Raw genomic sequence first — 17,916 nt, forward strand, 5'->3', positions numbered from 1 at the left:
GGGGGGGGGGGGGGAACATACAAGGGGGAAAAAACAGAAAGATGAAAAAACCCAAAGTCCTACCACCCATCATTATTCTGCTAGTTAAATAAATCATTATACGATTATAAAATAGAATATTATACCAATAATAGAAATACATTTCCAAGTTAGAAATACATTTTCTAACTAGATGTTAATTCATTCACCAAATAATGTATTGAGAATCTATTATGTGCAGGCACTGTTATAGGCGTTGGGAACACAGCAGTAGTTTAAAACAAACATCCCTCATTTTACTCTTTGTGTTTTGCTCCCAGCATATTATATAGAACATTATAGAGAACAGAATGTCGTATAGCCACAGAACATAGGTACTCACATGGAAATAAAACATATTTTAAAAACTATATTGTTAAATGAAAATGGCAAGCTACAAAACAGCACCTATGGGGTGATTTCATTTTTGTAAAGAAAGTTAATGGTGGCTAGCTCAGGTAAATCATATTAAACAACTGGGAGAAGGGAGGGACCTTGTCACTTTATATCTTGTATGGTTGAAAAGGATTAATCTAAACTGTATTTTATTACTAAAGCTGATAACAGGTCAGTGAAGGTTCATTAAGCTATTCTAATTTTATCTATGTCAGAAATTTTATATAATAGTTATTTTAAAGCATTGTTATGCTTAGAAAAGATTACTTCTAAGAAAAACATCTTGTTTGAGTTTAGATTATACTGGTAATACTGAATAGCTCTTTTCAACATTTATTATTAATAGCTTATTTTGTGCATTTATTTTTAATTCTAGGGGTAGGTTCCTCAGTTAGAGTGCCCTTAAGCAGAAAATTATCAGTAAGTTACAGTTTGATAATTTTTAAAAACTTCATATCTGAAGTCCTATGAAGTAGACATGATAAGAGACATTGGGGATAAAGAGACAAAAGCTAAGGTAGAGAAGCTATATAACTTTTCCAAGGTTGTTCAGCTAACAAATGGTAGAGCCTGGATCTGAACTCAGGCCTATCTTATCAAAAATCCTGCCTGCTTTCTACAAAACGTTGAAAAATTGTAGGGAAAAAAGCCCCATAAAAACTGAGCACCTGCTTTACCATATAAAAAATAAGCTTCAGTCTTCCATAAATACATCTTTCAAATGCAGAAAGTTAACCAAGGACTCCTTTGGTTACTTGCCTAGATGTATTTGAGAGCAGAACTGAATTATATAAACCAAACTAGTTAATAACACACTGGTAGAAAGCCTTGTCAGAAAGAACTTTGTACTGGGCCAGTATATGACAGTGTGTAGTGAAGCACAAATAACTACAATCCAGAGGCATTAAATAATTTCAAGCCAATGTTAAAGATGGTAGATCTATATTAGAACATATATTTTGGTTCCTGAATTTAAAAAAAAAAAAAGATCAGAGGAGATTAGAGAGTAAACAGTTCTAATCAAACTCAGACTGCAGTGCTAATAGTGGTAAGTAAAATAGAGATCGTTTTGGATTCATTTGTAACTATAAGGCATTTTTACTGTACTAGTGGTTACCTTATAGTTACTATTACTTTATCTAATGTTCCCTTGGAAGTTTTAGTGGCCTTCAGCGTATCACCAAAAATTTTAGTATTCAAAAGTTCATATTTGTTAACGCAAAAATGTTGAAAGCATCACTGCTCTAGGTTATAAACCAACTCGGTGCCTTACAAATTAGATCATAAGCTATCTAAATAATCTTGGCTTAGTTTTCCAAATAATCAGTTTTGGAGAGTGCTGCTTTCTGTTTTCCCCTTAGATTTTTAGTAATGGTCATTCAAAACACCATTTGAAAAAGTGCTCTTTCACTTATGAAACTGTCGTAGCAGATATTGTTCCCAATCTTGTCTTGAAACCTTAGTGAACAGTATTTTTTTAATTTAATGGGAGTAAAATTAGGTTTGTCTCAAAGGAGGAAATACATGCACCAATAGAACCAAATCATATTTACCTTATTCCCACAGCATCGTGAAAGCAGAAAGGCTTAATCACAATGGCTGTATTAGCCCTCATAATTATATTTGCACTCATCTCACTGTAATAACTTGATATTCTATTTTTAACATCTTTAATTGAGGTGAGTGTATATTCATGTGCCTTTACTATAAATCATTTCACATCCTTTTTCAGGAAGTGGGGTATAAGCGTTATGATCTTTAAGAGTCAAAATAATAAGTTTATGTCTTAAGGTATTCTTCTTTAAAGACACAGTTTTTTGTTTTTTGAGACGGAGGTTCTCTCGTTATCCAGGCTGGAGTGCAGTGGCGCGATCTCAGCTCACAGCAACCTCCGCCTCCCGGGTTCAAGCAATTTCCTGCCTCAGCCTCCCGAGTAGCAGGGATTACAGGCATGCGCCACCACGCCCAGCTAATTTTGTATTTTTAGTAGAGACAGGGTTTCTCCATGTTGGTCAGGCTGGTCTCAAACTCCCGACCTCAGGTGATCTGCCTGCTTCGGCCTCCCAAAGTGCTGGGATTACAAGCGTGAGCCACCGCTCCTGGCCCTGAAGATTTAGTTTTAATAAATGTCTATACTTTTAGTTGGGGGAAATCGGCATTTTTTCCCCTAGAAAGAACTCTTTTAGCACTAAATTTTAATTAGGAAAAAACTCACGCACATATCTCACTTGATTCTGTGAGGTAGACAGTATAAAAGTAAATACTATTCTCCTTTTACAGATTAGGAGAACTAGGCTCAGAAAAGTTGACTTAATTATCATATAATTCTTGAAGGACGAAGCGCGGACTCATTTCCAGCAATTTTGACTCTAAGTTCCATATACTTTTCTCTATAACACACTACCTTAAATAGAACTGTCAGCCAAGACAATATAAAATTAAAAGGTGATAAGGAAGGGAGGGAAGGGCAGAGGGAAAGAGAGAGAGAAAAAAAAAATGAAAGGAGATTGGAATGGGGGATGGGAAGGAAGAAACAGGAAGGAAAAGAATAAGTGAGGGAGGAGGAGAGGGAAAGAGACTGACCAACCATTCTAAAAGCAGAGAAAATCATAAAGTTCCTAGAAATAAGCTTAGCTTAAAAAGTTTTAAGACTTTTGGATACAATTATAAATTACTATTGAAGACCATAAGGGAATATCTGGAATGTCTAAGGAAAAACCACATTCATGTATAGGAAAACAATATCATAAATATGTCTATTTTCTCCAAACTAAATAGTCAATGCAATTACAATGTTAAAAAAAAATAAAACTTTTAAAGGAACCTGACAAGCTGATCCCAAAATTCATGTGAGAAAAGAAAAAGCTAAGAATAGCAATGAAAATTTTGAAGAAGAAAAACAAGGTAAGGGGACCTACTTTGCTTATGAAGCTAAAGTAATCTGGACAGTTTGGTGTTGGTACAGAAACAGTCAAACCAGAGGAAAAGATTAGAAAGTTCAGAAACCTACAAACAATGGAAACATTATGTATGACAAGGATAGTGCTGCCCGTCAGTAAGGAAAAGACAGACTGCACAATGAATGGGGCAAGACAACTGATTCTCCACATGGAAGAATAAAACTCAATCCCTACCTCATATCATATTCATATTTTATTAACATTCATTATTAATAGCAACACTTATAATTAGTAATTTTCATTGATATTTTGTTAATAAAACACATTGCTGAATATATAATATGAATTCAAATGTTAGGCAATTTAAAAATCTGCAAAAATTTCCATAATGTCTGAAGATACATAACATATAGCCAAAGTATAAAAACATGCATGGGAGCAACAAACACCAAATTTACTATGATGTTTACTTCTGGAAAGGGGCAGAAGAGAACTGGATCGGGGAAAATACCCAGGAGAGCCTTGATTTCATCTCTAATTTTATTTGTTTACCTCGTCCCCAAAAGATAATGCTAAGTAGTAGGTACATGGATGTACATTATATTATTTTCTTTTACTTTATTGCCAAATATTCCAAGTATAAGACAAAAAAAAACAAAATTTAAAAATCAGATGTTGCAGCTACATTGAGACTTCTGTGTAGTAACACCGAGAGAGTAAGTTTCTCAGGTTTTTTCCTTTTTTTAAATTTAGAATTAATTAGCTTAAAGAATAAAATTCTTGTATACCCCAGACTACTTCTGTTGAAACTGCATTACTCCGATCAGTCTCTATAAAATGATAAACATAATGATTAAATGGCTTATACCACCAGTTCACTGACTTTAACTCTCTAAAACTTACTGATAAATACCAGTTCTGAAATAGCTCTCCTTTATCTCTGAAATTTATTGTAAGTTTTCAATTACAAACAAAAGATCTAGCCAAGTGGGATGGCTCACACCTATAATCCCAGCACTTTGGGAGGCCGAGGCAGGCAGATTACTTGAGGTCAGGAGCTCAAGACCAGGCTGGCCAACATGGTGAAACCCCATCTCTACTAAAAATATAAAAATTAGCCAGGCGTGATGGCGTGCGCCTGTAGTCCCAGCTACTCAGGAGGCTGAGGTGGGAGAATTGTTTGAACCCTGGAGGCAGAGGCTGCAGTGAGCTGAGATCACGCCACTGCACTCCAGCCTAGGGGACAGAGTAAGACCTTGTCACAGAAAAAAAAAAAAAAAAAAAAAAGATTTGAGAATATAGTACTTTAGTTACTTATGAAATCTTTCTAGGAACAACAGACACTGGGGCCTATTTGAGGGTGGAGGGTGAAAGGAGGGAGGGGACAGAAAAAGTAACTTTTGGGTACTAGGCTTAGTAACTGGATGACAAAATAATCTGTACAACAAACCCCATGACAAGAGTTTACCTATATAACAAACCTGCACACGTACCCCTGAATCTACAAGTTAAAAAATTAAAATTAAAATTAAAAAAAGAAAATCTTTCTAAAAGGGAAACATACATAGAAAAAATGAGTTTTGGTATTGGTCAGACTGAGATCAAAACCTGGCACAAGCACTCAATGGACTGTGTGACCACGAGCAAGTTTACTGAAAGTCACTGAACCTTAATTTCCTCACAAATAATTTTTAAGTATCTGCTTTATAGGAATGCTGTCAGGATTAAGTGAGGTAAGTACATAGCCTGATACTTACAACATACCAGGTAATAAACAAATGCCAATTCCCTTTAATAAAAAGCCTACTCAGGCCAGGCGTGGTGGCTCACGCCTGTAATCCCAGCACTTTGGAGTGCCAAGGTGGGAGGATCTCAAGGCCTGGTGTTTGAGACCAGCCTCGGCAACATAGGGAGACACCCGTCTCTACAAACGAATTAAAAAATTAGCCAGACATTGTAGCATGTGCCTGTACATGTAGCATGTGCCAGCTACTAAGGATTTTAGTCAGCAGTCATGATATAAGATGATGTTATCATGGAGATAGATAGACAGTATGGACAATGAGGCAGGAGGATTGCTTGAGCCCAGGAGGTTCAGGCTGCAGTGAGCCAGGACCATGCCGCTGTGGCCCAGCCAAAGCAATAGAGTGAGACTCAAAAAAAGAGGCCACTCAAACATAAGAATATTATCTTAAATTCCATATAAGTTTTCTTCTCTATCTCATAATGAAATCTTTCGGTCTTATTTTATCTTTTATTTATTTATTTTTGAGACGAGGTCTTGCTCTGTCACCCAGGCTGGGGTGCAGTGGCACAATCAAAGCTCACTGCAGCCTTGACCTCCCAGGCTCAAGCAATCCTCCCAACTCAGCCTCCCAAACAGCTGGAACTACAGGTGTGTGCCACTACTCTCAGCTAATTGTGAAATTACTTTGTAGAGACAGGGTCTCACTACGTTGCCAGGGCTAGTCTCAAACACCCGACCTTAAGCAATCCTCTTGCCTCAGCCTCCCAAAGTATTGGGATTACAGGCATGAGCCATTGCACTCAGCTATTTTATCACTCAAAAAGTATTCTAGGCTGGGCGTGGTGGCTCACGCCTGTAATCCCAGTACTTTGGGAGGCCAAGGTGGACAGATCATGAGGTCAGGAATTTGAGACCAGCCTGGCCAACGTGGTGAAACCCCGTCTCTACTAAAAATACAAAAATTAGCCAGGCATGGTGGCGTGCGCCTGTAATCCCAGCTACTCAGGAGGCTGAGGCAGGAGAATTGCTTAAACCCAGGAGGCAGAGATGGCAGTGAGCCAAGATCACGCCACTGTACTCCAGCCTGGGCAACAGAGTGAGACTCCATCTCAAAAAACAATAAAAAAGAAAAAAAAAAGAAAAAGTAAAAAAGAAAAAAAAAGAAAAAGTATCCTAACAGATTTTTTTTTATTAAAAGCATCTAAACAGAAATTATTTTGTGCTGCCCTATAATCCTTAAAACTTCCACTAACAAATTTCTCCCAAAACTGTAAGAAAAATTTCAAAACTATTCACATACTACAATTCTGAGATGTAAACAACAGAATCACAGATCTGCTATTTCCTTCCCATGCTGTGTGATCCCCACTTGAGTAAGCAAGCACCAAAAGAATCAGAGGCAATAAGACTGTTGGACAGCAACTAAGATTCTTAAAACTACTCAAACCTTCTTTGCCAGTGTGGCAGTGACTTATTATTGTTTTCCTAATTATTTCTTTTTTTTTTTTTAGATGGAGTCTCACTGTCACCCAGGCTGGAGTGCAGTGACACAATCTCAGCTCACTGCAACCTCTGCCTCCTGGGTTCAAGAGATTCTCCTGCCTCAGCCTCCCGAGTAGCTGGCATGCCACCACACCCAGCTAATTTTTTATATTTTTCGTAAAGATGGGGTTTCATCATGTTGGCCAGGCTGGTCTCGAACTCCAGACCTCAAATAATCCGCCTCCCTTGGCCTCCCAAAGTGCTGGGATTACAGGCGTGAGCCACCCCATCCGGCCTTGATTTCTATCCACCAACGTTGGATGTTGTCATGTGATCTTGGAGTGGAGAAGATGGAAAAGTTCAAATTAAGAAATCTGAGTCTAGGCCGGGCACGGTGGCTCAAGCCTGTAATCCCAGCACTTTGGGAGGCCGAGACGGGCGGATCACGAGGTCAGGAGATCGAGACCATCCTGGCTAACACTGTGAAACCCCGTCTCTACTAAAAAATACAAAAAACTAGCCAGGCAAGGTGGCGGGCGCCTGTAGTCCCTGTAGTCCCAGCTACTCGGAGGCCGAGGCAGGAGAATGGCATAAACCTGGAGGCGGAGCTTGCAGTGAGCTGAGATGCGGCCACTGCACTCCAGCCCAGGCGACAGAGCAAGACTCCATCTCAAAAAAAAAAAAAANAGTGCTGGGATTACAGGCGTGAGCCACCCCATCCGGCCTTGATTTCTATCCACCAACGTTGGATGTTGTCATGTGATCTTGGAGTGGAGAAGATGGAAAAGTTCAAATTAAGAAATCTGAGTCTAGGCCGGGCACGGTGGCTCAAGCCTGTAATCCCAGCACTTTGGGAGGCCGAGACGGGCGGATCACGAGGTCAGGAGATCGAGACCATCCTGGCTAACACTGTGAAACCCCGTCTCTACTAAAAAATACAAAAAACTAGCCAGGCAAGGTGGCGGGCGCCTGTAGTCCCTGTAGTCCCAGCTACTCGGAGGCCGAGGCAGGAGAATGGCATAAACCTGGAGGCGGAGCTTGCAGTGAGCTGAGATGCGGCCACTGCACTCCAGCCCAGGCGACAGAGCAAGACTCCATCTCAAAAAAAAAAAAAAAAAAAATTACTTAAGAAATCTGAGTCTAGACATTGGGGCAGACCACTGTCATGTTAATTTACCTGTTTCTCACAGTCAGAAAAAGAAAGAAATCAGCTAATACTTTTGTGGAAGAAAAAGGAACTCCATATTTGAATTGCAACAACAGATCACCCACTGTATTATTTTATTGCCCACAGCATGTCATGAAAAGATCAAAAAAATAACTTAAGGCCAGGGTTGGTGGCTCACGCCTGTAACCCCAGCACTTTGGGAGGCCAAGGCGGGAGGACCGCTTGGGGCCAGAAGTTGGAGACCAGCCTGGGCAACATAGTGAGACCCTGTCTCTACTAAATAATAATAAAGTAACTCTCCCAAAACAGATAGTACATCTAAATTTAAATCAAATTTGGGTCCTCAAGAAAGATTCCTTGTTTTCTGGTTTTATTTTTTTGAGATAGGATCTCACTCTGTCACCAAGCTGGAGTGCAATAGCACAATCATGGCTTACTGCAGCCTGATACTCCTGGGCTCAAGCAGTCCTCCCACCTCAGCCTCCCAAGTAGCTGGGCCCATAGGCATATGCCACCACATCTAGTAATTTTTTACTTACTGTAGAGACAGGGTCTTGTTATGTTGCCCAGGCTGGTGTCAAACTCCTGAACTCAGGCAATCTTCCCACCTTGACCTTCTAAAGTGTTAAGATTACAGGTATGAGCCACCATGCCCAGACTCTTTTCTGTTTTTAATGGAACCTTTTCTCCAAAGTCTTATAATGCAGAATTAGCTGGCAGGGTCATTTTTCCTGTCTATTCTTTTGTTGGTGTTGGAAGTGCTAACAGGGATACACGTAAATTTCTATAATTTGACCTAAAAAGTATCCTTCCCTACTTGGAAGGTGCCCTTTTTCAACCAAGCTTATTGCTTCAGAAGTGGTGCAAATAAACTGGTGGGGAGTCAGCTAATACTTATCAAGACAACCAGGTCTATCAACTGGCAATCCATAGGGTGACAGATGTCAGAAACACGTCTTCATAGACATATCATCTATTTCTTCTTGTTAACCTTAACCAATTAGAAGTAGGATCTTCGGCAACATAGAGAATTTAAAGAATTGAAGTATACGAGGAACCTGAAGTTGTTAATGACCTCACTAAATTTAAACATGCCCCAAATGAGAATATTTTTTAAGAGCCAAACTTTCATCTCAAATGTATTACATTTAAACACCCAGAAACTTGGGAGTCATCCTAGATCCCTCTTTTTCCTTTATTCCTATGTCTTACTGATCACCATATTCCTCTTCAATTCTATCACCACTGCCCTAGTTCAGGAGCTTCTCAGATCTCCCAACAGTCTTTCATTTGCATTCCTAGTCTCAAGAATTATTCCTTCCAATCATCTATTAGCTTACCAGCACGGTTATCTTTTCATTAAAATAAAGATCAAATAAATAAATAAAAACTAAACAGAGTTTTCACTTAAAAGCAAAAGTGTCTCTCATGACAAAGGCAATATATATTCATAGTTAAAAGCCTAGAAAATAATAGATGAGTATGAAGAATAAAACAAAAATCATCTATAATCTCACAACCCAGAAACACTGTTAAAAAGTAGTACAGGCCAGGTTCAGTGGCTCATGCCTGTAATTCCACCACCATTTCGGGAGGCCAATGTGGGAGAATCACTTGAGCCCAGAAGTTCAAGACCAGAATGGACAACATAGTGAGAGCTCATGTCTACACAAAATTTAAAAATTAGCTGAGCATGGTGGTGTGTGCCTGTAGCTGTAGTCTCAGCTACTTGAGAGGCTGAGGCTACAGTGAGCTGTGATTGTGCCCACTGCACTCAAGCCTAGGCGACAAAGTGGGACCCGGCCAAAAAAAATAGTGGTACATGTCCTAGAAGTCTTTTTAAAAGCATCATATGAATGTTTTTTAAAAATGTAACTGGCATTATATTTGAAGTTTTATCTCACACTTTTCATAGATCATGAACGATTTCCTCACTAAGGTTTACTTGAAAATGTCTTTAATGCTTACATCTATTTTATCAAATGACATAATTTATTAACAGCAGTCCCCTGGGAGTTCCTTGTCATCCCAGTTTCTAGGTCCACCTCTTCAGAAGCACCAGACTTACTTTGGTTCCTCTTTGCCCCTACTAAAATAATGGTGAGTGACCTCTTTGTATAAAATTGACAGCTAAAACTGTATATCCTTAATGTGTTGAGATATATACCAAAATTGGCATTACTAATTCAAAAAGTTTAAACATTTCTTAGGCTTTTGAACTATATCGTCAAATTATTTTCTGTAAGTTTAAACCAATTTATATCCCCACCTGCATAGTATAAGAAATTCTGCTTTACTACAACCCTCTTGTAGCAGTAAACTGTTACTTAAATTGCAATTAAAAGGAAGGATGAAGCTCCCAGTACAGCATGGGACAGGCTCAGGGATTTTTGTGAATTTTTATTGTTGTTGTTTGGTGCCCAAGATTTGGCCTTACACTACAGCAACATAACCCTTATTTAGAATTGTTTATTCGTACATCTATTTAAATATTTATAGACTGCTAATCTTCTTCCAGGTATTGGGAACAAAAAAGTAAATAAGAGGCACAGTGGCTCCGGCCTGTAGTTCCAGCTGGTTGGGAGGCTGAAATGGGAGGATCACTTAAGCCCAGGACTTCAAGGCTGCAGTGCACGATGATTGTGTCTGGACAATGTAGTAAGACCCTTTCTCCAGGCCGGGCGCGGTGGCTCAAGCCTGTAATCCCAGCACTTTGGGAGGCCGAGACGGGCGGATCACAAGGTCAGGAGATCGAGACCATCCTGGCTAACACGGTGAAACCCCGTCTCTACTAAAAAATACAAAAAACTAGCCGGGCGAGGTGGCGGGCGCCTGTAGTCCCAGCTACTTGGGAGGCTGAGGCAGGAGAATGGCGTGAACCCGGGAGACGGAGCTTGCAGTGAGCTGAGATCTGGCCACTGCACTCCAGCCCGGGCGACAGAGCGAGACTCTGTCTCAAAAAAAAAAAAAAAAAAAAAAGACCCTATCTCCAAAAAGCCCCTGAAAAAAAGTGAATATGACAGGCAAAGCTCAATAAAGCTGGAAAACGAAAGTTCCATGATATTCCTCCATCCAAAGCACTGTCCTAAGTTGCATGATATTCCTCCATCCAAAGCACTGTCTTCAGAAGCTAAAAAATCCCCTCTCTACCAATCATCTTCTGAATCTGGCCTAGGGACTCTCTTTGAGGAGGGGGAGCCTCTACTTGATCAACATGAAGTCCATAGTAAGGGAAAGTGGCGAGACATGAAGCTGGAGAAGGCAGACAAAGGCCAAGAAGTGAGTTCGTATTAAGGAACTTGACATTATCTTGCTGGCTAGCAATTGTTTCCCACACTTAAAATACTATCTTCATGATTTGCCACAGTCATATAAGCACCGAATTATTAGTCACTTAATGTTTTTCTTTAAAGGTAACATTACTTTTCTTTCCAAAGGAAATTTTATCTCACTATTATAAATAGAAAACCAGTATTACTTGCTACAAACAGAAGGCAACACTAGTAGAGGATATGTAAACTATTAAATTTAAAATATTAAAATGAAATACAAGTAAGACATTTCTGGAAACAGGGATGATAAATTAATCAGCATACTTGTAACTTGGTCATTGTAGCAGTCTCAAAAAGAAGGCATTTCATGTATCCTTTTTTTTAAACCTCCTTTATTCATGCAGTAAAAACTGTCTTATCCAATCCATTGGTACCAGTGGTTGGTCATTTAATGGAAAAGAATAGTTAAAGCAAGAAATGATTTAAAAACATTCATATATACCTTAAACTTTATTTCAATTTATATAAATGTACATTCATTTGCCAATTTTACAATGTAGGATCAAAGCCTTTTCTTTAAGTAAGGGTCTGTTGATTGGAGTGTCCCATTAGATTTCTCGTATAAACTATCCTAAAATATATCAGCTATGATTTATTTCCTGTTTCAGTTTCCTTAGAGTGGAGCAAGAAGTGAAAGACATTCATAATAATCTAGACGATACTTCTCAAATAATAATTGTTTTGTATATATGTCTAATTTGACAGAATTTTTTTTCAGTGACAAGTCTCTACTCTTATTTCCAAAGCAAACACAGCTCACTCTTTATAGAAATAACTTTCTTTTTGGTGCTCAGATTTCATCAGTTTTCATAATATTTAACTAAATCATCTAATTCCAATTCAAGTACAACCGGTTGAGATTATACAATTCAAATGGAAGAAGTAGAAGCATTCAGACACAGTACAAATAGCCATGAGACACAAGCATTTAACTGACCGGGTAAAAGTCATGTTCTGCAGCGAAAATGGAGTGAGTCCATTAAATTGAGGTTAGCTAAGTAATTTCAACTTAGTATTGAAACTACTGCTTAGTATCCAAAGTATTGCTTCTCCTCCTCCTTCTTTCTATATTGATCACTTCCTCCAAGATTTGATCATGTTTAGCTTCCTTGATATTATAGGACTTCAGAATTCCTAAATGACCATCCATCTTTACCATGTTTCCTCTAATAGCTCATTAAATGTATTCAGCCAACTTGAGACACTCCAAAGCTTCTTTTTTAACATCAAGCACGATACTCTTTCTTGATACTTTGGCAGCAGCATCTCTAGCACTATCATTCACATGCCTTTTGTTAGTCATTACAGTTCAAAACCATTTATTAAAAACCTTATAAAAGTAACTTCAAAATTGGAGCTACATACAGAGTTTGGCAAAAAGAGTGGAAAACTCTTCATGCATCCCTTTGAGCTGCAGGAAAAATTTCAAATATTTCTGGAAGAAATCTTCAGTTTGTGAGATCATGTGCATGACTGAGACAGGCTCTGCAAATAAGCATATCTTGACAAATATATCTGCTTATGTGAACAACCTAAATTTATCCTGACAAATTTAAGTATTCCATGTACAAAACAAAGTGAACAAGATAAATGTGAAACCAGAACTATGAGATATGTAGGTGAGCTGGAGACTTTTTTCCTCTCTGAAAGGACCAGTTAAGGATTCCTCTGAAAAACTCACTGGAAATATTTTGAAAATTGTAAAAGAGGCTTGAAATTTTGAAAATTTTGTGAGAATTTCCCCAAACTGGATGGCAACAAAGAGTAGAAAAAAAAAAAAAAATCCCTTCTCCATTTCCAGACGTCCAATAAATGACACATTCAGAAGAATAGATTCTATAGATCAGCAGACCCCAGCCTTTTTGGCACCAGGGACGGGTTTAGTGGAAGACAATTTTCTACAGATGGGGTTTGAGTGAACAGTTTCAGCATGAAACTGTTCCGCCTCAGATCACTGGGCATTAGATTTTCCTAAGGAGTGTGCAGCCTAGATCCCTCACATGTGCAGTTCACAACAGGCTTCGCACTCCTATGAGAATCTAAGGCACCCCCAGCAATCCAACAGGAGGTGGAGCTCAGGCAGTAACGCTCTTTCACCCTGGCAGCTCACCTCCTGCTGTGCAGCCCTGGCCCAGCGGTTGGGGACCCCTGCTATAAATTACTTTAGATGGCTTCTTGGAACAAAAGGGCTTAATTTTTGTTAGTACTTGAATTAAAGTTGGACAAAGTTGACCATTAACTGTATTATGATCTTTCCAAGTATGCAGACTTGAGAATTGTGATTCTTGGTGCTTATTAACATCAAAATTTAAAAATGGAATTGTCTTAATGACCTTAAAATCTCATCTTAGGTAGAAACCAAACACTGTTCAAGTAAAGGCCCTTTTATTGCTAACTGACCAAAAATAGTCTTCTCACTGAGGAACTTATTTCCAAGTGGGCATTTTTCTATATCAAAGGATGCATTGCAACATTCCACTTCTAATTTTTTTTAATTTAATGATCATTTATATTTTTTCTACTATTCCCTTCTATGTGTAGCAAACAATACTGGTTTTCCATTTATAACAAAATGAAGTTTCCTTTGGAAATGGTTTCTAAGTTCAAAAAGTAATATTACTGGCCAGGCATAGTGGCTCATGCCTGAATTCCCAGCACTTTGGGAGGGCGAGGTAGGAGGATCACTTGAGCCCAGGAATTCAAGACCAGCCTGGGGCAACATGGTGAAACCTCATCTCTACAAAAAAATACAAAACTTATCCAATGTGGTGGTATGCACTTATGGTCCCAGATACTTGGGAGGCTGAGGTGGGAGGATCACTGGAGCCTGGGAGGTCAAGGCTGCAGCAAGCCATGACCGCATCAGTGCACTCCAGTCTGAGTGACAGAGTGAGGACTTTGTCTCAAAATAAATATATAAATAAAATAATAAAGAATAATATTAAAGAAAAATGTTTAGTAACTTACAGTTTAGGGGGTTATAAGCCTACGGCAAATCACTAAAGTAGTATCCAAATTTAAGTATGGGAAACAGCAGGATAAAGGCAAGTTCCTTAACAGGCATGCATTCAAGTCTACTCTAATTGGCCTTCCAGCCTCTTTTCTCACCACTTTCCCTCATCACAAAACTTCATATCCTAGCAGTGTTCCACATCTAACATAGTCTAAAATGTCCATTTTAGTATCCATATCTCTACCGCCACACCCCTAAAATACCCAACTCACCTCCTTACCCTTTAAAGAGTCTCTACCTTAAAATATTACCTTCCTCCAAGAAACCCTCCCAAACTTGTCTCCTCAGATACTATTATGTGTTACTAGAGACTCGGTCTTATTTATCTACCAATCTTTCTCTGGTTCTCCACACAGGTATTCAAGAAATAGCTTGTGAAAGAAGGACTGTTAAGTGTCACTCTTATTTAACTACCGAACAATGTTAATTACATTCTACTTTCAACTTTCATCCCTTCAGGTTTCCTTTATAATGTACTCCCCCCTGCCTGTTCTACTACTACTCCCCTGTAGCTGTTCCTCCAGCCTTTGAAAGTACTTCTGTCCTCCCCAAACATGTGACCCAAGATACTATATTAACTGTCTTTCTGGTGCAATCTCATCCTTGTTGATCTTCACCTATTCAAATTTCTTCAACTACCATCACAAATATAATAGCACTAGCTAAGAACTCATTCCTATACATTTAGTTGTCCACTAGATACTTGTACCCAGATATTCCATAAGTATCTGTGGTGTGAAGCCTCCAAAATGACCACCAATAGGCTGGGCACACTGGCTTATGCCTGTAATCCCAGCACTTTGGGAGGCCAAGGTGGGCGGATCGCTTGAGCTGAGGAGTTTGAGGCCAGACTAGGCAACATGGCAAAACCCTATCTCTACCAAAAAAAAAAAAAATACAATTAGCTGAGCATGGTGGCATGCCTGTTGTCTCAGCTGCTTGGGAGGCTGAGGTGAGAGATCGCTTTAGGCTGGGAGATTGAGGCTGCAGTGAGCCATGATCACACCACTGCACCTCAGCCTGGGCAATACAGCAAGACCCTATCTCAAAGAAACAAAATGGCCCCCATTGACTCTTGGTATTCATGCCCTTGTAGAGTTTCTTCCCACAGTGAATAGTGCTTACCTGTGTAACCAATAGATTATAGAAATGATGTAGTGTGACTTCTGTGGTCAGCTCACAAAAGTTATTATGGCTTCTACCTCCCTTTCTGGCTAAAACCACTCACTCAGGGCAAAACCAGCTGCCTCACACATCCCCATAGAGAAGTCCACCGACCAACAGAGGAGCCAGGGCTTCCTACCAACAATCAGCACTCACTTGCCCAGCATGAGTAAGTCACCTTGGAAGTGGACCCACTGCTGCAGTTGAGCCTTCAGATGCCTGAAGGCCTTGCTTCTAGTCGCAGACACCTTGACTGCAACCTCATGAGAAACCTTGAAGCAGAACCACCCAGCAAAGTTGCTCACCGACTTCTGGTCTTAGTAAACTATGAGTTGATAAATGTTTGGCAGCACTGTCCAAAAGAGCTTTTTGCAATAATTTAAAACATTCTATGATCAACCAGCAGTATCATAGCCACTGGCTTCATGTGGCTGCTGAACATTTGAAATGTGGCTAGTGTGACTGAGGAACTGAATTTTCAATTTTATTTAATTTTAACTAATTTAAATGTAAACAGCCACATTTGTCTGGTGGTTACCATAGTGGATTGTGCAAGTTTATTGTTTTGGGATAATCTATCACACAACAGACAACGAATACAGTAACTTAAACTAAATCTATCCCTTACTATGTCTGTTCTGTTCTCCATCTTCCATCTAATCAGTCAACCAAACAAAAATAACAGAACAAAACAAAACCCTCCCTTCTCCCTTTTACATTCCCCATCTTGCTAAGTATTACCAACACCCACCAGAGGATACAACCCAGAAAGACCCACACTTTGACCACACACCTTTCACCTACTGGTATTCTTAGTATCTTCTTAATAACTTTGTCTCTTTGCTTTTAAGTATATTGTTACAACTTCAGTTTAGGAATTTATTAATATCATTTTTCATATGGATTACTGAAAAATGTCTCACTATTGGTTTCTCTGCCCCTGAAAATGTTGCTCAAGACTAATCCTTTCTTCACGCTACCACCGAAAGAATCTTTTATAACATAATGCTGACTACCTCTCTGACTGAAGGCCTTCAGTGGCTCCCTACAATCCAGAGGTTAAAAGCCAAACTCATTAGAATAACTTAAAAGACCTTCTATAATCTGGTACCACCTATTACTCCAACTTTACCAACTGCTTTGTCCATCACCAACCTCCATGCTCCAGCCACACCCAACTATATGCAGTTACTGAAAATGTGAGTTATTTCACCTCTATGTCCTTATTAATATTCCTTATTTTGGTTGGGCATGGTAGCTCACACCCATAATCCCAGCACTTTGGGAGGCTGAGGTGGGCAGATCACTTGAGGTCAGGAGTTCAAGACCAGCCTGGCCAACACAGTGAAACCCCGTCTCTACTAAAAATACAAAAATTAGCCAGCTGCGGTGGCACATGCTTGTAATTCCAGTACTTTGGGAGGCTGAGGCACAAGAATCCCTTGAACCCAGGAGGTGGAGGTTGCAGTGAGGCAAGATCATGCCACTGCAATCCAGCCCGGGTGATGGAATGAGACTTTGTCTCAAAAAAACCTGATCGTTTCTTTTACCTGAATTGTTCTTCTATCCCTTACCTGTCCAGTAACTACATCCCACATTCCAGGATTCAGCAAACAGGTTCACCTCCTCTATGAAACTGTGATCTCTCCAAAAAGTAATGACTTTTCTCCTTTGAGTCTCCACTGTGCCCTGTACACTTAGTTCTCTGTCTTCCTCTATTAGACTCGAAGTTCCTAAAAGGCAGAAACAGTACCTGATTCAACTTTTGACCATAACTGGCAGTATAGGATAGTGTTTAAGAGTGCAGGCTGGGGCCAGGCATGGTGGCTCACACCTGTAATCCCAGCACTGGGAGGTCGAGGCAGACGGATCACTTGAGGTCAGGAGTTCAAGACCAGCCACAGCCAACATGGTGAAACCCCGTCTCTACTAAAAACACAAAAATTAGCCAGGCATGGTGGCACATGCCTGTAGTCCCAGCTACTCAGGAGGCTGAGGTTGCAGCGAGCTGAGATCACGCCACTGCACTCCAGCCTGGGCAACAGAGGGTGACTGTCTCAACAACAGCAAAAAAAAACAATACAGGTTGGGAAGTCAGAGAGATTCATACTAAAATCCGTGTTTTACCACTCACTAGGCATGCTACTTAAACTTTCTTTTTCTTCACCTGTGAATGATTATATACCAAACCCATGACCTCACAGAGTAATTATGAGAATTAAGTAAAATAATGGGTAGAAAACATTACAGTGCCTAGCACATAATTTTTAGTCAATAAATGTATTTTGAATGGAGAGATTAATGGTTGGGTTACTACCTCCTAGATAGGTAAATAAAGGGTGGGAAAGGTCAAAATAGAAGGTATCATCTTTGGAGTAACTTTTTTTTTTCTTTTTTTTTTTTTTTTTTTTTTTGAGACGGAGTCTCGCGCTCTTGTCCGCCCAGGCTGGAGTGCAAGTGGCCGGATCTTCAGCTCCACTCAAGCTCCGGCCTCCCGGGTTCATTGCCCATTCTCCTTGCCTCAGCCTCCTGAGTAGCATGGGGGACTACAGGCGCCCGCCACCTCGCCGGCTAGTTTTTTGTATTTTTTAGTAGAGACGGGGTTTTTCACCGTGTTAGCCAGGATGCGTTCCGATCTCCTGACCTCGTGATCCACCCGTTTCCTCGCCTCCCAAAGTGCTGGGATTACAGGCTTG

The 17,916-nt window shown here is 39.8% G+C and overlaps 1 protein-coding gene across 1 annotated transcript in view; it reads right to left on the reverse strand.

The window, feature by feature from the left end:
• ARHGEF12 (Rho guanine nucleotide exchange factor 12) overlaps positions 1-17,916 on the reverse strand; it is a 152,765-nt gene that overhangs the window by 113,926 nt on the left and 20,923 nt on the right. The window contains exon 2 of the mRNA XM_017870478.1: positions 4,693-4,699. Within this exon, the coding sequence (XP_017725967.1) occupies positions 4,693-4,699 (7 nt within the window). The remainder of the gene's footprint in view (positions 1-4,692; positions 4,700-17,916) is intronic.

Source organism: Rhinopithecus bieti, unplaced genomic scaffold, assembly GCF_001698545.2.
Source record: "Rhinopithecus bieti isolate Rb0 unplaced genomic scaffold, ASM169854v2 scaffold_5002, whole genome shotgun sequence".
In the NCBI taxonomy this organism is placed as follows: domain Eukaryota; kingdom Metazoa; phylum Chordata; class Mammalia; order Primates; family Cercopithecidae; genus Rhinopithecus; species Rhinopithecus bieti.